This window comes from Pocillopora damicornis, chromosome 9 (assembly GCF_964200805.1).
Source record: "Pocillopora damicornis chromosome 9, jaPocDami1.2, whole genome shotgun sequence".
Classification (NCBI taxonomy): Eukaryota; Metazoa; Cnidaria; class Anthozoa; order Scleractinia; family Pocilloporidae; genus Pocillopora; species Pocillopora damicornis.
In genome coordinates, this window is record NC_142678.1 from 16,735,178 (window position 1) to 16,753,256 (window position 18,079).

Below are 18,079 nucleotides of genomic sequence, written 5' to 3' on the forward strand. Positions count from 1 at the left end.
TATTGATAAGACATGCTTATCCATCAATAAGGGTTTTTTGTAGGGAGGTATAGTATTTTCAGTCTATAAATAACATATTTTTTGGATAGAAAGGCCCTTTAATTAAATCCAAAGATCCCAGTGAAGTATCGGGGCGTTACTAGTCACTGACAACCTAACATGAAAGCAGAATTAATAAAAAACACAAAAATACAATAATTGAACAAGACGACGCACAAGTAACAAAACTGAAAGGTTTCCATGGTTTAAAATACCCTGGAAAAAGTAGTGTTTTTCGGTGACTTACACTCAAATATTACTCATAACAGGTTCAATTTATGCAATACCAGAAAAATAAACCACCACTTGCTTTAGTAACTGTCACGACAAACCTTTCAGGATTATTACTCATGACACTGTGTGTCAAATCAATCCTCAATGGGATCACGAATCCGTAGCAACCAGTTGTCGGGACAACCCTCTCCCCCACCCCCCCCCCCAAAAAATTTTCTATACGTACATATGTTTTTCCTTTACACTTTCAATAAAATATTTTAGGAAGAAAATTGAGAGGTAACAAATGCGGAGAACACTTTAAACAAGATCACAAGTGTTTTAAGGGCAAGTAAAGAAGCTTTTTCCAAAGTAATCACCGAATAAAAGTTATATAAAAGCTTAAAATCTCAAATTATTTTCTATATAAACACAACGAAGATCGCTATGGTTGTTACACCTGAGTGTTAATAGTCTACCATCATTATTTATGACTTATCAAGTGACCAGTGCATAAAGAGGTAAAAGGAAAAGTCACACATCCCGACTAATTACTTGAAGTAAGTAATGGCCTAAAAAAGTTTTTTTAACACTTTTTTCTCTTTCCTAGTAAAAAATAAGTTTATAAGGCTTGTAGGCAAAGTTAAGCATAGACAAGCACCCTACAACAACAATGAACAGGTTATCTAAGGTTAATACATTTGTGACTGTAAAAGAAATGTGATGAGCACAGCAAGAAGGAAATAGTGTATCGTTTAAGTGTCCAGGAAATAAAATTAATTTTAAAGATGCTATAAATAAAAAATATAGAAATGGCGCTTGCTATTGATTTCATAACCACAAATGAATATTCTAATACCGTTATCGTCCCAATCAATAAAGAACTTGAGGAAAAGATGACAATAAGCAAAGAAAACACAGAGCCCATGTTGTAACCCAGTCCTACGAACACAATACCCAGTTTTCTACGACTGGTACTGTCAAGGCTTAGGCCGAGAATAGCAAGAATAGAAGAATAATCGAGTTTGAAGCAAATAAATGCAAAGCAATGCATATGATAATTCAAATCTAAAATACAGAGAATTAGAGTACCAGCAAAGTAATAACTTTATGCTTACGAATTCATCGGGTACAACTATCATTTATATATCACTGGAAAAGTTAATTTGTTAAACGAGCAAATAAATACATGAAAAGAAAAGGCAAACAAAACCAAGATGCCAATAACACAAGCCAGTAGCCCAGATCAAAAGACGTGCCTCGCTTAACACTTCTATCGGATAATGAAAAAAAAAATGTTTTATATGATTATTCGTCTCTGCTGGGTGTTACTTCAACTCTTAGATAACTTAAATAAATTAAACCATGTTGGCCTTTTGGGAAAAATACGAAGGTCTACGCCTGAAAACTACATCTACGGATTTCAGTGTTTTCATACAAACTGCTCATGATACCAAAGCGAGTTTATATAGCTGACAGAGCAACACACTATTTTAAACTCGTATCACCATCAAGTATATTATTGCAATAAAACCTTCCGTGTTGTCTTTAATTTAATCATTCTGTTATCTTCTACTACAAAAACGTAACGATCCATTCTACCATGCAGCCTTGACATAACACACGTGGATCACAGCAATTAATAATTTATCAAATACTTGTAAAAACCTGACTTTCTCCCTGAGGTTCCAACTGTGTTGTTCTTATGTGAGCCTGTTTCATCCAACATTTGTGGTTGTAGTGTAAACGTCCACATCATCATGTGAAAAAGAGAGCACATATCCAAGGCCCCACCTTGCTGTATCTCTGCCAAGCCATAATGTCTTCCAAGCAAATGTATTCTCTTGAAACTTGGCTTTCAACAGTTTGAACTTCTGTCTTTTAAAAGTCTTCTAACTATCGCCTTAATCTCCAAACAGTGTACTTAATACAAAATCTTCTGAAGGGGGCGAAACATTTAAACCACACCGTACAACACGTATATCATAAAACCTGGCAAAACTTTTCAAACAACTAATCTGTACACGATAATCACGCCAATTTTTTAATACATACTCGTGGGTTCAAGTAATAGTCGTTCAAAACTGTGACATTATAGTAAAAAGCACAAAATCCTTTTTTGTCGTTGACAGTTTGTCAAACATTCGGTGCCTTTTAAAAATCAATAACGAGCATTCGTCTTATTTTTTCCTACAAACTTCACATATGGTGTTTGATAGGATACATATATTTAGTATATACTAAAACAGTGAACAGCGTCGAAGGTGGTCTCTGATTGGTAACTCAAACCGCGAATAGCCTTTGCTATTTACCTCCCAGGAACGTACGCGGGCTTTGCGCCCGAAAATGTTATAATCGTTGCAGGAATAAATTAGTTTAAATCACTTTTTTGTGCTATAATATCTCACTATTCAATAATACACTAAAACAAAACCACCATTAGCCGCCTCCACTTCCGTGAATAGTTGCTAAATATATATTACAATAAAATTGTAGAAGCAGCAGATCAATTATTCAACAATCGCGAAGGGAAACGAAAGTTGTATACGAGTAAGCGTTATAGGGTCAACTAGCTAAAAAAAGCAAGCTCTTCAAAGCTATTTTACAGCTTAGTGTGACTTCGTAACATTTACTTCTAAAATTTGATTTTGAAAGCTAAGTTGAGAAATTGAAAATTTTCGCCAACGTAAACATACACCAAACTATTAATATCACAATAAAACTGAAAAAGGCCTTACTTAATTTGCACGGGAAGGTAACTTTTTCCTTTTTCCTTCCTCCTCAAAACGAAGCATTTCCATTACGAAAGTAAACTGAAGGGAAGAAGAAGCAGATAGTAATTGCTGTTTTTGAATGTTTACTCCTGATGTGTTTATTGAAAATTAAACAACGAACTTTTTAGGCCCCAATCAGTGAAACACTGGAACTGTTTAAAACAAACCCTCCTTTATCATGAAGTTTAAGTTTAGTTGCATCCAATGTTTGTACCCCTTACGATTCATAACGCATCAAATATATTCAAAATAGAAGTAGCAATTTGAATCTGAACCACTGCATGTTTGTCTACAGCCACATGATCAACGTTTTCCTTAGAGCGATAATTGTGTCACTCCCTGAAGGGTAGTATAACTCTTGCATGATATCAACATAATAAGAAAAAACAACTGTTTAAAATTAGAAGAATATTCCATTCATCTTATAACTATTAACAGTAAAACTCTAAGACTTCAATTTAAACCCTTTAAATTTTGCTGAATGATGAATTTCATGTTCAGAATACAGAACTTTTAACACCTAAACTTGACATTAAAAAATTCCTTAGTTGTTTAACGACGCCATTCCCCTTTTGGTTGATTTTACACTATACATAACCTTTGATTCTCTCTCCGTCTATAATAAATCTTCTTAAAGTCACAAGGCTAAAAACTACTAATTATGGCTACAGTGAGAAGGTAACTACTATTTTGAAAACAATAACGAATCCCATAAAAGCCACCGGCTATCACTTATGATAACCCAATAGTGAGCCTTGTAAGCATTGCTGTATATTTATCTTAGCAAGTTTTGTCATTTAAGTGCTTAGTAATGAGAATATCTACAGGGTCAATAATCTTTAGAGCTTACTTTTCTAGAAAATCGCTTACTAAAAATGTACCTGATGAAGAATCACAACGTTCTAGAAAAGGCTCGTTTTTAGATAGATGGAATTATGATGTTGAGATTTACCCTTAGTAAATTTCAGAGTTTTTACTAATGCCAGGCTTTATGAAAACAGACACAATAACACAACAGTACAACTACAACACTACATACAAGGGAGCAGACCACAAAGGGCAAATCCTTGTGAAATATGTTTTAAAAAATCAGAGGAAGTCAACAGTAACTTGGCTGTCATCGACTACAGTCCTGGAGAAAAAAAATTGATTTGAAAAAAAAGGATGTTAAATGAGTATAAAGCCTTGTCGAGATTTTGCTGTGGTGCACATTTGTACCCACTTCAAACACAATATGCAGACCAGTTCCTAGTTGGCTTGTTAACTCAGTTGGTTGAGCGCTGCACAGGTATCGCAGAGGACATGGGTTCAAATCCCGTACAGGCCTGAATTTTTTTCAGGCTTTACTTTCCCTACTGCTTAACTAGTGTTCATCATTGCGAAGATCGCTTCCATATTCATATGCAGACTTAATATTACATTCTTAATATCTTGAAATATTTCAACTGATCAAAACTTGTGTAAACAAAGTGTACCTATGAAATTTTCGTCGGCAGGCCAGAGCATGTTCATTCTTCTCAAACGTCACCAGTGCTTTGTGTTTTGTCGTGGACATCTTTAGTTGCTGTTTAGATAAAAATGTTATATTCCACTAAAGGCTACACACGAAAAAAATAATTGTTATGCTCACTTTATCCTGAAATGTGTTTCATAAAACGCGTAGACTGAAATTCATAATTATTTGATTCATTTCAAGTAAGATGTAACTTATTGTTGTCGTTAGTCTTATATTACATGTCAACAAGGCAATAAGGTTAGGACAGAGCTTCTAATTCTATGGATTGGCCTGCAGAGAAATGCATTATTATCTGTTAGGGGAATCAGTCTTTTGATCTTGACGACTCGTTCTGTACCTGAATTGGACCAACGCCCTGCAGAAGCTCCTTTAGTCTGCTTGGTGTTATCGCTTCCGGCAAAGAACCAATTACAACTCGATTTGACGGCTTCCCGCTGCTTGAAGCCTTGGTTACGACCACACGGTTGGCTTTAGCGTCCGGAGTAGAACCAGATGTTTTACTCTTGCTTTCAGAAGGTCCAACAACGATCCGCTGCAAAATAAAAAGATTGCATTTCGCATTGATTTTGGAAAGATTACATCATTGTGGACCATGATCAGTGCTGGCTTTCAGGCATGAGAGAGTTCTGATCTGAATCATTCGTACCCAGTCTTCGTGCGGTCCCCAATCCTTTCAAGACATCGGGGGTTAAGCGCAAGCTCATTTCCCGAAGGGCGGTTGATAGTCGAGCATTAAGATTGTGCTTTATACTTTAAGAAAAGACACTGACTAGATATCTACAGTAAAAAGGGCGCATTCGCTTTGTTGTTGTTGTTGTTGTTGTTATTTTTCTTTGTATTTACAGCATTCACACTTGAGGGAAAAAAGATTCCAACTTCAAATTGGAAGCAGTTCATTGCCCTTTCCCAGTTATAGGATTAGTCAGTTTTTTACTGAGCTTGCTAAACCTTACAAGCCTGGAAGCAAGCATACGAAGTTTTAGATTACAACCACATTAAGTTTGCGTCCATTGAAATACAATCAATATTGCATAAAAATTTGAATTCAACGTGCTCTGGAAAAAAAAAAGAAAAAATAAATAAAATAGACAAATAAAATAGCATAAAGGCTGAATCACATGGTTAAGTCTGTCCACCAACCTTTGAGGCACTATTCTCTGAATGTCTGGACTCCCTGCTCTCTCGTCTGTGAGATGATCGGTCTCGACTTCGACTTCTTCGATGACCTTCCTTTGGCTTCTCCCTATCCCTTGTCCTCTCCCGTTCCCTCTCTTTCGCCTTCTCGCGATCTCCTCTGTCCCTCTCTCGCTCTCTCTCCCGAGGCCTGTCATGACGGGGTTCACGTGGTTCTCGTTGTTCATGTGATTCCCTCTCCCTAGGCTTCTCTCGGTCATTCCTCTCACGATTCCTGTAACCATCTCTGCTCCTGTCAGGCCGCTCCCTGCCAAATATTACGAACAGAAAACAATGAGTCACAAACCATTTACTGTATTACATTCACTTGAGCGACAGAGCGGAAAACGTGCGAATGAATTCATCATTAACAAAAGCGCTGTCAGACGAATATGACAACAACTCTGGTTCAATCACCTCTGCAAAGATCTCGGTGTTCTTCTGGCCAGGCTTAAACTCAAGTTTTCGTTGAACACACAAACACGAACCGAACTTATAAAACCTGACAGACAATATTCTCCAGTTGACTCTGACGATGACTTCCGCTCAGGCTGTCCAAACGTCAGTCACTACTGCCGACAACAGTCCTTCTCAGGACTACACTCACCTGGACAATCAGACTACAAGATCGCAAGTTACCCCTAGGTTCACTCGATTTAATTTACGACAGTAAATGACCAATAAGCCTAGCCCAGTCACATTGTTTTTATTTGTTCCGACAGCTTCTGGACAAAATAAACCGAACTAAGAATGTTAATGTTGTTGTATTTAAGAGTTTAACACATGAACCTACAACATACACATTGTTTAACGCTGCTGCAACAGTTTCGGCATCAAGCATACTGTACAGACATATTGACGGGGTAGTATCCAAGAAAAGGCAGCATGTTGCGGCAGGTTTGGGGGGGGGGGGGGGGAATGTAACTAAACCTTTTACATACTTGACCACTCACTAATACCTAGCCACACCTTAACAGCAACAAAGTTCCTGTATGAAGACTGTTACCTTAATTATGTACAACGTGAATTTCCTTTGAATACAAGGAAAAATACATTACAAACCTTGTTCTGTCTCGTTCTCTTTCTCTTTCATGACTTCTGTCAGGCCGTTCTTTCTCTCGTTCTCTGCGACTGTCTACCCTTCTCGGATGAGGCCCTGGTTTAGCTGCGCGAACAACTGGAGATCTTGTTTGCGGAGTGCGCGGTGAAACAGACCTTGAGAATGACCTTGACCTTGACGACGACCTGAAGAAAAACCAGTACCAACAAGAAAATTACATTATCATTGGCTAATGAGAACTCAAAGTGAAAGAACACAAACTGTTTGAAGCGCGGGAAAACGCGATTGTTGTTAATTTTGAATCTGATTGGTTGAGATGATTGCACAGGTTTTCTTAACCAATCAGAAGGCAAAGTTAAGACCAAAGCAATTCCAAATTACTTTGGACACTCACTTTAGTGCTCTATGCACGTAATAATTGACATTCCAAAATATTCTGCTTTCATGGAGCACTTGAAGCAAACGACAAGTACTCCACGATTCATTTGGCGATGGCATTCAATTCACAATTCAATGGTTACCTCGACCTTGACCGGGACAGCGATAGAGAACGTGAACGAGTCCAAGACCTTGCTGGTGACCTGGAATAAGAACGTGAAGCTGATCTTGATGCCGATCTTGATGCACTGCTGAAGTCACTTTCCGCACTGTCAGCACTATAACGACGATGATGCTTCTTTGATTTGTGACTCTAAGAAGACAAGTTTGGAAAGTTTAACAACCTTTGCCTCGTACCAGCTATAACTACCGCCCCAAGTACTCCTCATTACTACCTAAAATCGTTTGGAGTTTTTGAAAACTCAATTGATACAAGGATTGCTATACCGGTTTGAAAATTTCTTTTATCTATAGTCCTTTAAATAACGAACAACACCGCGAGTAAGTTCAAGTTTTCGGGGATTGTTCACATTTCTTGATTTTCAATATGACAGGTCATATCACAACCAGTTTTCAGTTAACGATTTTCTACGTTTCATATAAAAACCCAAAACTTCCTATAGCTTGGTTAAGCGTGTATCACAGTTTACTGTTATACGTTCATCATTAAACCTCACCTTGGTGTGCTTCTCCAGACCATATGCTGCCGCAGCATAAGCTGCATCTCTCTGCTGCTGCATCAACTGCTGCCACTCTGCTCCATACACGGCTGCATAATCATAAGGATACTGCTGTCCGTAAGGAAACTGCTGTTGTCTTGCAGCTGCCGCCGCTGCAGCTGCAGCAGCTAAATTAGCTCCCTGAGCTGCAGCCATGGCTGCTGCTGCATTATAACCAGGTGGTGGTATTCCACCTCGCATTACAGGATTGGAGACATCCATATTAGACACTGTCACACGATTTCCAATGACAATTCGTTCTGGTTCCGACATGGGTACTTCCGGATGTTGGTTCATCGCTGGTGGTCGCATTGCTGACTGTAAAGCACCTGGATGTACTTGACCTCCAGGAGGTAATCCTGTTGGTGGCATTCCTTGTGTGGGACCCCTTGGTGGCATGGCTGGGTGTTGCTGCCCTGGTAAGGGGCTAGGTCCCCCTGGTGCTCCAGTATGTGCTAATGCACCTGGGCCCCCTGCTGTTGGGGCACGCCCTGGTAGAGGACCATGTGGAGGGACCATATTGGGTGTTACTTGGGGAGGTCCCTTAAAAAATTAGCAAAGTAAATTGCTGTTTACTTTTCGAATGAAACTTTGACATCACTATAATTTGGTTAAGTTTGAAAAATTTGCTATTGGTGTCAGTTGAGTTAATTAGTAGTCATTCCATTTTTGCGATTTTGCCACGTCAGGTAATGAAACTTCTGGAATTTCAAAACTTTTTAAGAGTAAAATAATTTGAGTGATAAGATCCTCATCGTTCCCTGGCCATACGTGGAGTAAGTAAATTTTGCAGCATGTCAAATTAACAGCTGTCAAGTTTAATGCAGTTTAAGATGCTCTTATGTAATCAATCCAGAGTTAAGTCAAAGAATCTGCAACTTACCCTGGGTTGTGACAGTGCATTTGCGCCAGCTCCCATGACATGGGGTGGCCTCATGTCATTCTCAGGGATTGGACCAGATCTTGGCCCATGACCTTGTCCAGGACCTTGCATGGGACCTGGTCCACCTGAGCCCATTGGCCTCGGTGCTGTTACTGGGTCATGTCCCATGCTGGGCCTTGGTCCTTGCTCTAGACCCATATGAGGCCCTCTAGCTGGAAGAGGTCCGCGGGGTCCAAAATCTCCAGCAGGGCCAGGTGGGAGAGTCACTTCTGGGCGCATGGGACCTGGGTGAGGAGCTGCCATATGGGGCCCTGGCACATCAGGCCTGAGAGGTCCAAGGTGTGGCCCTCGCATGGGAGGTGGACCTGCAAGATTAAACCAAAAACAGTGCATTTACTCAGTATAAATTTACGAGATGTTGTAACAACAGTGTAATTCCTTATGACCTCACGATTGACATGTAGATGTTAACACACAGGTCAAACACCCTAAAGGAAGGAAAAAAAGGGTTTTCACATGGTTGTGAAATTTAATGCATGCAATAAATGAATAATAATATGACAATAATATAACAATAATGAAATTTAATGCATGCAATTAAGACGCATTAACGAGAACAGTTAAAATATAGCTGCCAGAAAGTTACAACTTCACTTTGTAAAATGATTTAAATATATCTCACCCTCTGGCATTCCTCTTCCCCCTGGAGGAGGTCTAAAGTGCGGGTTGATGTGAATATTTTTTCCTTGAGGTGGCCCTGTTATAAAGAAGCATACCTCTCAGTTCCTTGCTGACATTCTGAACTACCTAAGGTGTCTTAGTACACTACAATCATGTAACGCCAGGGAAGAATTTATTCCTTGGATTTTTGGGGCGGAGAGGAAGAAATAGGAATTGCTACTGTAAGTCCTCAAATTAGCACCTTCCTTTGATCAAGAACCCTATTGAATAAGAACCCCACAGCTTCCTTTAAGCAATTTTATGGAAAGACACTAAGACAGCGAACTATTTAAAGGATTGTGATTTTTTAATCATACCTTACTTAATTCAGCAGGGAAAGAAATAAAGTTGGAAGATAACAATGAGTACAACTATGCAGCTATTAAAACATTTATAATCAACTCTCTGTGTGTCTAAATACACAGTTAAAGTTGTATTCCTTATGCATATGGTGCATGAAGGAAGATGATCATTCATGTACCTGGCCACAATTTGGGAAAGCTTTAAGAAGGGACCCTAAAATAGGCACCTGCTGCTGTATCCCAACACTGTAATGAGTGCCTTGGTGCTATCAACAGGATTTAAACTGGATAGAAAGTAAAAGAAAGAGGGATTGTTCCCTGGAGGGTGGAGCCATATTTTGATAACCCTCTAAATTCAAGATAAAAGAGGCACACTACACATCTTCCATGTCACTACAAGTAAACACTTAAGGCACTGATTTCAATAATAAACTTGAACTACATCTGGCAGCTGACCAAGGAACTTAAAAATTAACAACTATGAGAAGAAAATTTTTGAAAAGAGAAGATCAGCAACACTAGTGTTTTAACTTACTTGGTGGGGGGAAGGCTCCATGGCCATCTGGGGGCCCTGGCATGTGACCAGGAATTGGTCCACTGGGTCCAAGTGGGAAGCGTGGTCGGGGACCAGGGCCATGATCTGGTCCTACTCCAAGGCCTGGCCCCATCCCAGGTCTGGGGCCATGCATAAAAGGATCTGGCCCTCTAGGTGGAAAAGGAGGGTGCATTCCTGGCCGAACCATTCCTGGTAGAGGAGGTCCCCTGAAGTAATAATGAAACAACAAGGCCTATTTCAAACAAGCTCTATTGTTCATTTCATAAACCCCTTCTCTCCCAAGAGTGTCTAAAAATAATTTTTTTTGTCCTTGCAATATCAATACATTTTTTAAGCAGAACGACGACGAGACAAAAGAAAAATATCACTCAGAGTATATTGCATGATATAACGTCAAATCATCCAGGCAAAATCATATGAAATGTAGAACAGACTGTAAGGAAAAATTATATTTAGATCCACAGAGTGAAAGGGTTAACCATTTAACTCCCGATAGTGATTAACATGCAACTTCTCCCTAAAATATCTGTACATTTTTTAGCAAACACATTACAAGAATGTTCAAACTTATCAGGTAGAATTTTTTGTATTGATCTTACACCAAATTCTTATAACTAATTTACAAGGAAATATGTAACAGCTGGAGGGGAGAATGAACAACCAGATCTTGGGAGTTAAAGGGTTAAGTGGGAAAAAAACTAGCTTTGGCTACTACCCCCAACTTATCAATTTCAGTTCAGGAGTAAATTACACATTCTTGTTCATGGTGACAATGATGAGTACATTTTACAAAAAAACTGCATCAATTATCAAAACAAATAACTGCTGTGTGTTGTTAATACATACATCATTGGCCCTCCTCTGCCACGGCCCCGCCCAACATCTCTTCTGTTCCAGTTTCTGTCATCATGCTTTTTGAACTCCCTCTCTGGGATAACAGAAAAATAAGTTACATTGCTTCTAGTATAAAATGCTGAAACTATATACTTCAGATGACTACTCAGTAGATTCTCCTAATAATAAATTTCAAACAAAACAGTGCCAGTTGTTTCAAAGGGTAGATTGTGCTATCCACTGGAAAAATCCCTATCCCATGGATAGTGCTATAATTTTTGCTAACAATTAACCACTGGTTAGCGATTTATCCATTGGATAGCATTTTCCACCCTTTGAACAACTAGGGCCTGGTGATGAGAGTGAAGGATTCAAAACTAGCAACTAAGGGATACAACAAATCCTCAGAACCAGCATTATGCAAAATTTATGGCAGAAATTATGGTGAATTAACAAAGCTGTCTTGGGTCATAAGGGGTTAATAAGGGTTCTTTCATCTTTTCCTCTGTTCTCTCTCTCTTTTGGACCATCTACATTTAAAGAGCACAAATAAGGGGAGGGACAAGGCAAAAAAGGGGGGGGGAGGGACAATTTTCCTCTATTCTAACCAACCCTACCCACTGCACTACTGCATTGCATTGTGGATTAATGAGAAGAAGATTTGAAGAGAGCATTTCCCTCAAGTCTTTTGCTTTTCCTTCTCTAGTCTCCTACACCTTTCTTGCCGATCATTCTCCACTGCTCTCACACCTGTGGCTCTAAATGTATCTGGTACACCTCTATTGTAGGTTCCCTTCATTCCTACTCCCAACAGTACTCCTGAATGGAAGTTCAACCATATTTAAAAAAAAAACAAAAAATCACATTTGATACAAATTCCACATACTTTGTTCATGTTTTTCAATCTTGAACTGTGCCTCCTTTGGTCGCTCAGACTTAAAGCGCTGTCTGTCCTTCTTGCCCTCATCTTCACTGTCACTGTCATTCTTTATCTCTTTTTTGACAGGTGTGACTTGCTCCTTCTTAACTTCTTCTGTAATCAACATCAAATTTTCAGTCATTTTGATAATAGTTTCAAGCTAATATAATATACATATAGAAAACTTTTCAATTGATTAATTAATTTGGTAAACCAAATAGACTTGGGCACCCTGAAATTTCAAGCACATGATCAGCTGAATTGACAAGCTCACCCTACAAATCCATACCTTTTGAATTTGTCTTCTTACTGCTTTCAGCTGCTCCTTCTGACAGGCCTTTGATCTCTTTATCAATATCATCCAGTTCATCATCACCATGGATACTCACAGCATCCAAATCAACATTATTTGCCCTGTGAAATTGGGGGTCAAGAATTGATATCAGAGACAACTCTGCATATGACTATGACAGGACAACAACATTGAAAAGAAACAAAAGCAACTTGGCGTGGAACACCTTCATAGGCTATCACAAGCAAAAAGCAAGAAAAAGGAAAATGATGATCATATCATAATGTATACAACTTGCATGAGCTCATCACAAGTGAATTTCATATATCTAAACATGACAACTTGTGATGTGATCAATAGGAATTCCTGATCACTAACTATTGGGAAAAGAATCACTAGAGTAGGGATTCTTTCAACAGCATTTTAATTTGACTTGACTTGAGACTTTCCTGGTTATCTAAAGAAACTGTCATGTGATCTAAATTTTTGAGGAGTGATTTAAAAGAGTTTGATACAAACGGCAAATGTTTTTTCATTAGTAGCTATACTGTTTAAATCAAATAAACAGGATGCAGATTTAAAATAGTTCAACATTAATTAATTGTAATAAAAACAATAATGTTTAAGTGTAACTCACCCTTCACCTTCATCATCACTCTTTAACAACTTTTCCTTCATAGCAGAGGGGAAAAAAAGAAAAAAGAAAAATAAGCACCTTAAGAACTGTATGGGGAAAAGTGTGGAGAATATGCATACTGATATTTGTGTGTTAAGGGTTAACAAAACATTTTCTACCTCATCAAGATCCTCCAGGTCATCATCTTCCTTTTTAGGCTGAAAAATTAAAAAGAGAGTTCCCAAACACTTCTACATTGCATATCAAAAGAATACCCTCAGTTTAAGTCTAGAATTTTGAAACAAAGACTAATAAAGAAGGTGGTAACTTATAACCCTATATAATGTACAACACAATTGACTTTATTGCTACATAAAGTCACCAGCCAGCCAATTCAATAGGACTAAATCAATTCAAAATACCTTTTTAGCAGGAGGACCTTTAGCTTCTCCATCAGCTGGTTTTGACTCTTCTTTTCTAGAAAGTATGGGAAATTTTAATGAATGTCAGGGAAGAGCTGACCAAACTTATCAAACAGTTAAATATAGAGACAGCAGAACACCATTACTGGGTAAAGTTATAGTTGTTGTTGTTGCTATTCTTGTCTTTGTTTTTTTTTCCTAGTTATTATTAAGATTTGTAGTTGTGTGCCAGCTTACTTACAATAGGAAAAAGAGGTATCTTAATCATGTGAAAAAGAGGATGTTCTGAAACTTAACTATACAATTTATCATTTTATCCACCTCTCCACACTGTTCTCTCCTGTATGTAAATTGGAGAAATAGATTTTAATCTCCTCCTCTACTAATATTATGTCCATACTTTGCTTTATCAGGTGTTATAGACTTCTTGGGCTTTGGTGCTTCTCTACTTGGTTGTCGCTGAGGTAGTGGCTTGCCAGGTGGCCTCCTTCCTCTTCCCCTGTCATTCCATGGAGGTGGTATGTCATGTTCCCCCATAGGGAGCCTCGCTCTCATGGGTCCTGGAATCCCCATAGGACCTGGAGGACCATGAGGGCCTGGCATATGGCCACGCATCATGGGCCCCATAGGTCCACGTGGGTGTGGACCTGGATGTCCCATCATCATAGGACCTGGTGGTCTGGGCATGTGACCTCCTGGGGGCATGCGAGGTCCATGGGGCCCACCTGGACCAAATGGGGGAAAAGGGTGTGGTCCAGGGTGTCGGAAAGGTGGTCTTGGGCCTCGTCTTCCATGTTCTGAGAAAATAATTGTAGTTAAGTTAAGCTAACATTCTTTGAGGGCATGTTATTGTGTCACTCATGGGACTTTTGCTTCCCCACTACTTAATGATCAAATGAGAGTACAGTTTAAAAGCATTGTAACTGCCATTTTGATTTCAGTCTGTTGTTAATAGGTTATCTCATGCCACTGGCCTTGTGGGCTTTTGGACATTCCTTATTCAGGTATCAGAAAAAAAGACACATACTAGACAAAAATTCTAGACATTGGAATACTTCATCAACTTGTTGATTGATCATTTTTTTTTGCAGTAAGCCTGACCTTACCCAATCTAATGGATGCTACTTGTAACAGTTAGATATTCTGGGACTTTTCTATCTTTTAGAATGAGGTGTTTGTTTATTTCTATCAATGGTTTATGTTTTCAATGCTACACTCATACAATCTGCATAATATCAATCAAGTGGTTAATTAAACAAGTAATTGTAGAGTTAAATGAATAAAGGGGTAAGTTTCTTAAGAAACTGTGGTGCTGTGTTGGTGGGAGAGTCTAACAGGGTGATTTATTATTATCAATTTAATTAATTATGTAAATTGGCCACTTTAAAGAGTTCAAAAGCAGATGTTTTGAGCATCAGCCCTTTTTCAGAGCAAATGAAACATCAGCTTTCTACTGCATTTTCACAGTGTGAATTCTTGAGACATCACATGAAGTTGTGCTTATCATCCATCTGTCGCAATACAATTCAAGTTACAGGGCACGACATTAATTTTTTTTCTGATAGCCACTTGGCTCCTAAATCCTATAAAGTGGTAGCCAATTCAAAAAAGTTGGTCACCATTTTCCAAGACAAACAAAATTTTTTTTTTACACTGTCATCATTCTAGAAATTAAGTTAGGGAAAAGATCTTTAACCTGCTACAAAGTGGACACTAGGATGGATGATATGCAATGTCCAAGCTCACCTAAATCCAAGATGGTGTCTAGTTATCAATCAAGATGCATGTGCTGCATTTCGGAAACAAACTTAACGAGGAACTTTGCTGCAGATTTATCTCTCCAAATCTTTTTAATTCACTATATCTCTAAGTATGGTTATGATGAAACATTCTAGTTGCTAATTTGGTGACTAATTTTCAGGATTTGGTCACAAAAGTGAAAAATTTAGTCACATTGGTGCCTGTACAGGGCGTGAAATTAACTTTTTTTCTGAAAGCCACTTGGCTCCTAAATTCTTCAAAGTGGTAGCCAATTCAAAAAAAGTTGGTCGCCATTTTCAAAGACAAACAAAATCTTTCTTTACGCTGTCAGCGTTCTAGATAGACCCTTCAAAATTAACGTGCTACAAAGTGGACGCTAGGATGGATGATATACAATGTTCAGGCTCATCTAAATCCAAGATGGCGTCTAGTTATCGATCGAGATGCATGTGCTACGTTTTGGAAACAAACTTAATGAGGAAGTTTGCCATGGATTTATCTTTGCAAATCTTTTTAATTCACTATATCTCTTGGTAAGGTTATGATGAAACGTTCTAGTCGCCAATTTGGCGACTAACTTTCAGGATTTGGTCGCCAAGGTGAAAAATTTAGGTGCATTGGCGCCTGTATTAGGCGCAATTTCACGCCCTGCTGTATTAGGTGTAATTTCACGCCCTGAGTTATGACCAACATAAGGAGTTGAGAGGTTAAAATGAAATGAATCAGTGTACTCTTTCACTCCCAAGATCTGATTGTTAACCCTTTAACTCCCAAGATCAAATTATTAATTCTCCCCTTAAGCTGTCACACATTTCTCTGTGAAGTGGTAATGAGAATTTGGTGTTAGATCAAGATAAAAACTTTTACTTGATAAGTTTGAATATTCTCATTACCTATTTGCTGGTTAATGTTAGGATATTATGGGGAGAAGTTTCATGTTGATCACTTCTGGGAGTTGGAGGGTTAATTCTCACCTCTAGCTGTTACAAACAGTACTGCTCACATATATGTTAACTATGCCAACAAATTTCATACACTCAGACACAGGTAGTCAGATGCACATAGACGATTTTTTGGCATGCATGGTCGAAAAAAATGTGCAACACATGTGCCTTTGTTATTCAGTGCAATAAGTTTCTTTTGAACACCCTGTAATTCCTAGTAAATTAATTATGAGAAATTTGTGTTCAGTAAAGTTAACAACTATTTGTTTGAGTATTCTCATTTCCTGTTTGCTGGATGATGCATGGATATAAAAAGGAGAACTTCTTTAATCACTTCTGGAGTTTATGAGCACTTTTATCGACAAAATACTTACCAAAGTCAACTCCCAAACTCACCAGTTCATCTGTAAATCACAAAAAAACGATACTCTTAGAGGAAAAACCACTTGCGCTTCTTTTGTGTGCTTAAACATATTGCAGAAATGGTCATCTGAGTGCCAACTTGCAAAATAATTTTCATCACCTTCTTTATAGAATGTATAGCATGTACAGAATGGGAAGTAGTTAGACTAAACAAATAATTCTAAGCGCTATAATTAAAAGGATTATATGGTTGAAGGTATAGAGAAGTATTAGTTAGATCTTGGGAGTACAAGGGCTAACATCTAATAGAAATGTTTACCCCAGCAGCATAGATTCATTCTCAACTATATTAACACACTCACACCCAACAGTTTCTCTCCTCCTTCCCAACCCTCCTCTGAAATTTTGTTCTGAAATAGCCAAACATTCCTAACATCAGCTTTTAAAAATTCCCTTCTGTAGTCTATCCACTTTCATCAAATGATAATCAATAACAGACAAAGAACTCTGAATTTCAGCCCTTAATAGGAGGTTGTTAAAATTCATATCCACACTAAGCTAAGTAAAAGAAGTGTCAAAACAAAATGTTCTAGTTCCTTTTTCTCCTTTGTCAGGATATATATCTACATGTTTTAGAAAATAACTTCTGCTCTTTCATTAATTTAAACAATTGTTAACCCTATGCATACCTATATATATGTGTAATTAACTACCAATATGGGGCTTATGACAAAATTTGGACAGATTTCCACATAAGCCCGCACTACTCCAACACAGAGCTGAGGTTCCAAACACAATCTGTTGTATTTTTTCATTGTTTTCTATATCCAAGAAGTAAAGGGCTACGCGCAAATCTTTCCCAAAATTTTTCCTCCTGATTCATGTCCGAAGTTATTCATATGTGCTCGAACCAGTCTGTTAACGTTTAACGCTATTTCTGATCAATTACTTCCTCGATCATGCAAAAATTCAATCTAAGCGTGTAACTGGTCCGCTGTTTGTCACTTGAATGCCCCACCTTACTGATTCTTCAACAAGAAACGTTTTTCGAGCTGTTGATTGTCTAAACACATTCTCCTCCACGGTAGACTCGATATCTTAAACTTGCAAACGAAAAATCCAGTAGAGTAAATTTGTTATTCAAAGTCGGTCGTCAAACTCAAAACATCCCCTTGGACTACTCCACACGCAAAAGTACCTCTTTAATAGCCTAAATTAATCAAAGTAATTTCCAGATAGTGTTAAGGTCGCGTCACCAAGTTTAGAACCAAACTATTTGCCTTAGATCTACCACGAGGTGAGCTGTGGCATACGCGCATTGTCAGGTTGAAATGTCATTATATAATTGGACCGACGTTACCTTCGTGGATTTCTGAAAAATCCATCCTTGACATCAGGAAAGAGTGTGATTCTTCTTCCTTTATGCTTTACACATTTAGGGATTGATAAAATGGCAGCTACAAGGTCGTGATAACTTGAAAAAAGGGTCTTATCGTTGATGGTTTAGCTGCAACACGACCGCGCCATGTTCACTGAAATGGATTCTTGTTCGAATGCAAGGTAAGGCGAGGTTACAAGCTACGCTTGTGGGTATT

General features: G+C 38.3%; 1 protein-coding gene across 3 annotated transcripts; it reads right to left on the reverse strand.

The window, feature by feature from the left end:
- Window positions 1-1,776: 1,776 nt before the first annotated feature.
- Window positions 1,777-18,051, reverse strand: LOC113672429 (uncharacterized). 3 transcript variants are annotated; one of them, XM_027188708.2, is made up of 19 exons: window positions 17,845-18,051; window positions 16,496-16,525; window positions 13,817-14,213; window positions 13,417-13,471; window positions 13,174-13,212; window positions 13,016-13,050; window positions 12,376-12,500; window positions 12,054-12,197; window positions 11,180-11,261; window positions 10,313-10,539; window positions 9,438-9,512; window positions 8,756-9,120; window positions 7,831-8,415; window positions 7,297-7,466; window positions 6,778-6,960; window positions 5,683-5,983; window positions 4,880-5,074; window positions 4,502-4,590; window positions 1,777-4,158 (listed from the first exon to the last, which is right to left on the reverse strand). In XM_027188708.2, exons 1-19 carry the CDS (start codon window positions 17,876-17,878, stop codon window positions 4,116-4,118), a joined length of 3,174 nt encoding a protein of 1,057 aa, XP_027044509.2. In that variant the 5' UTR covers window positions 17,879-18,051; the 3' UTR covers window positions 1,777-4,115. The 3 variants fall into 3 exon arrangements, with proteins under 3 accessions (XP_027044509.2, XP_027044508.2, XP_027044510.2); XM_027188707.2 differs by having other exon boundaries at window positions 12,054-12,200; XM_027188709.2 differs by lacking the exon at window positions 16,496-16,525 and having other exon boundaries at window positions 12,054-12,200.
- Window positions 18,052-18,079: the final 28 nt, after the last annotated feature.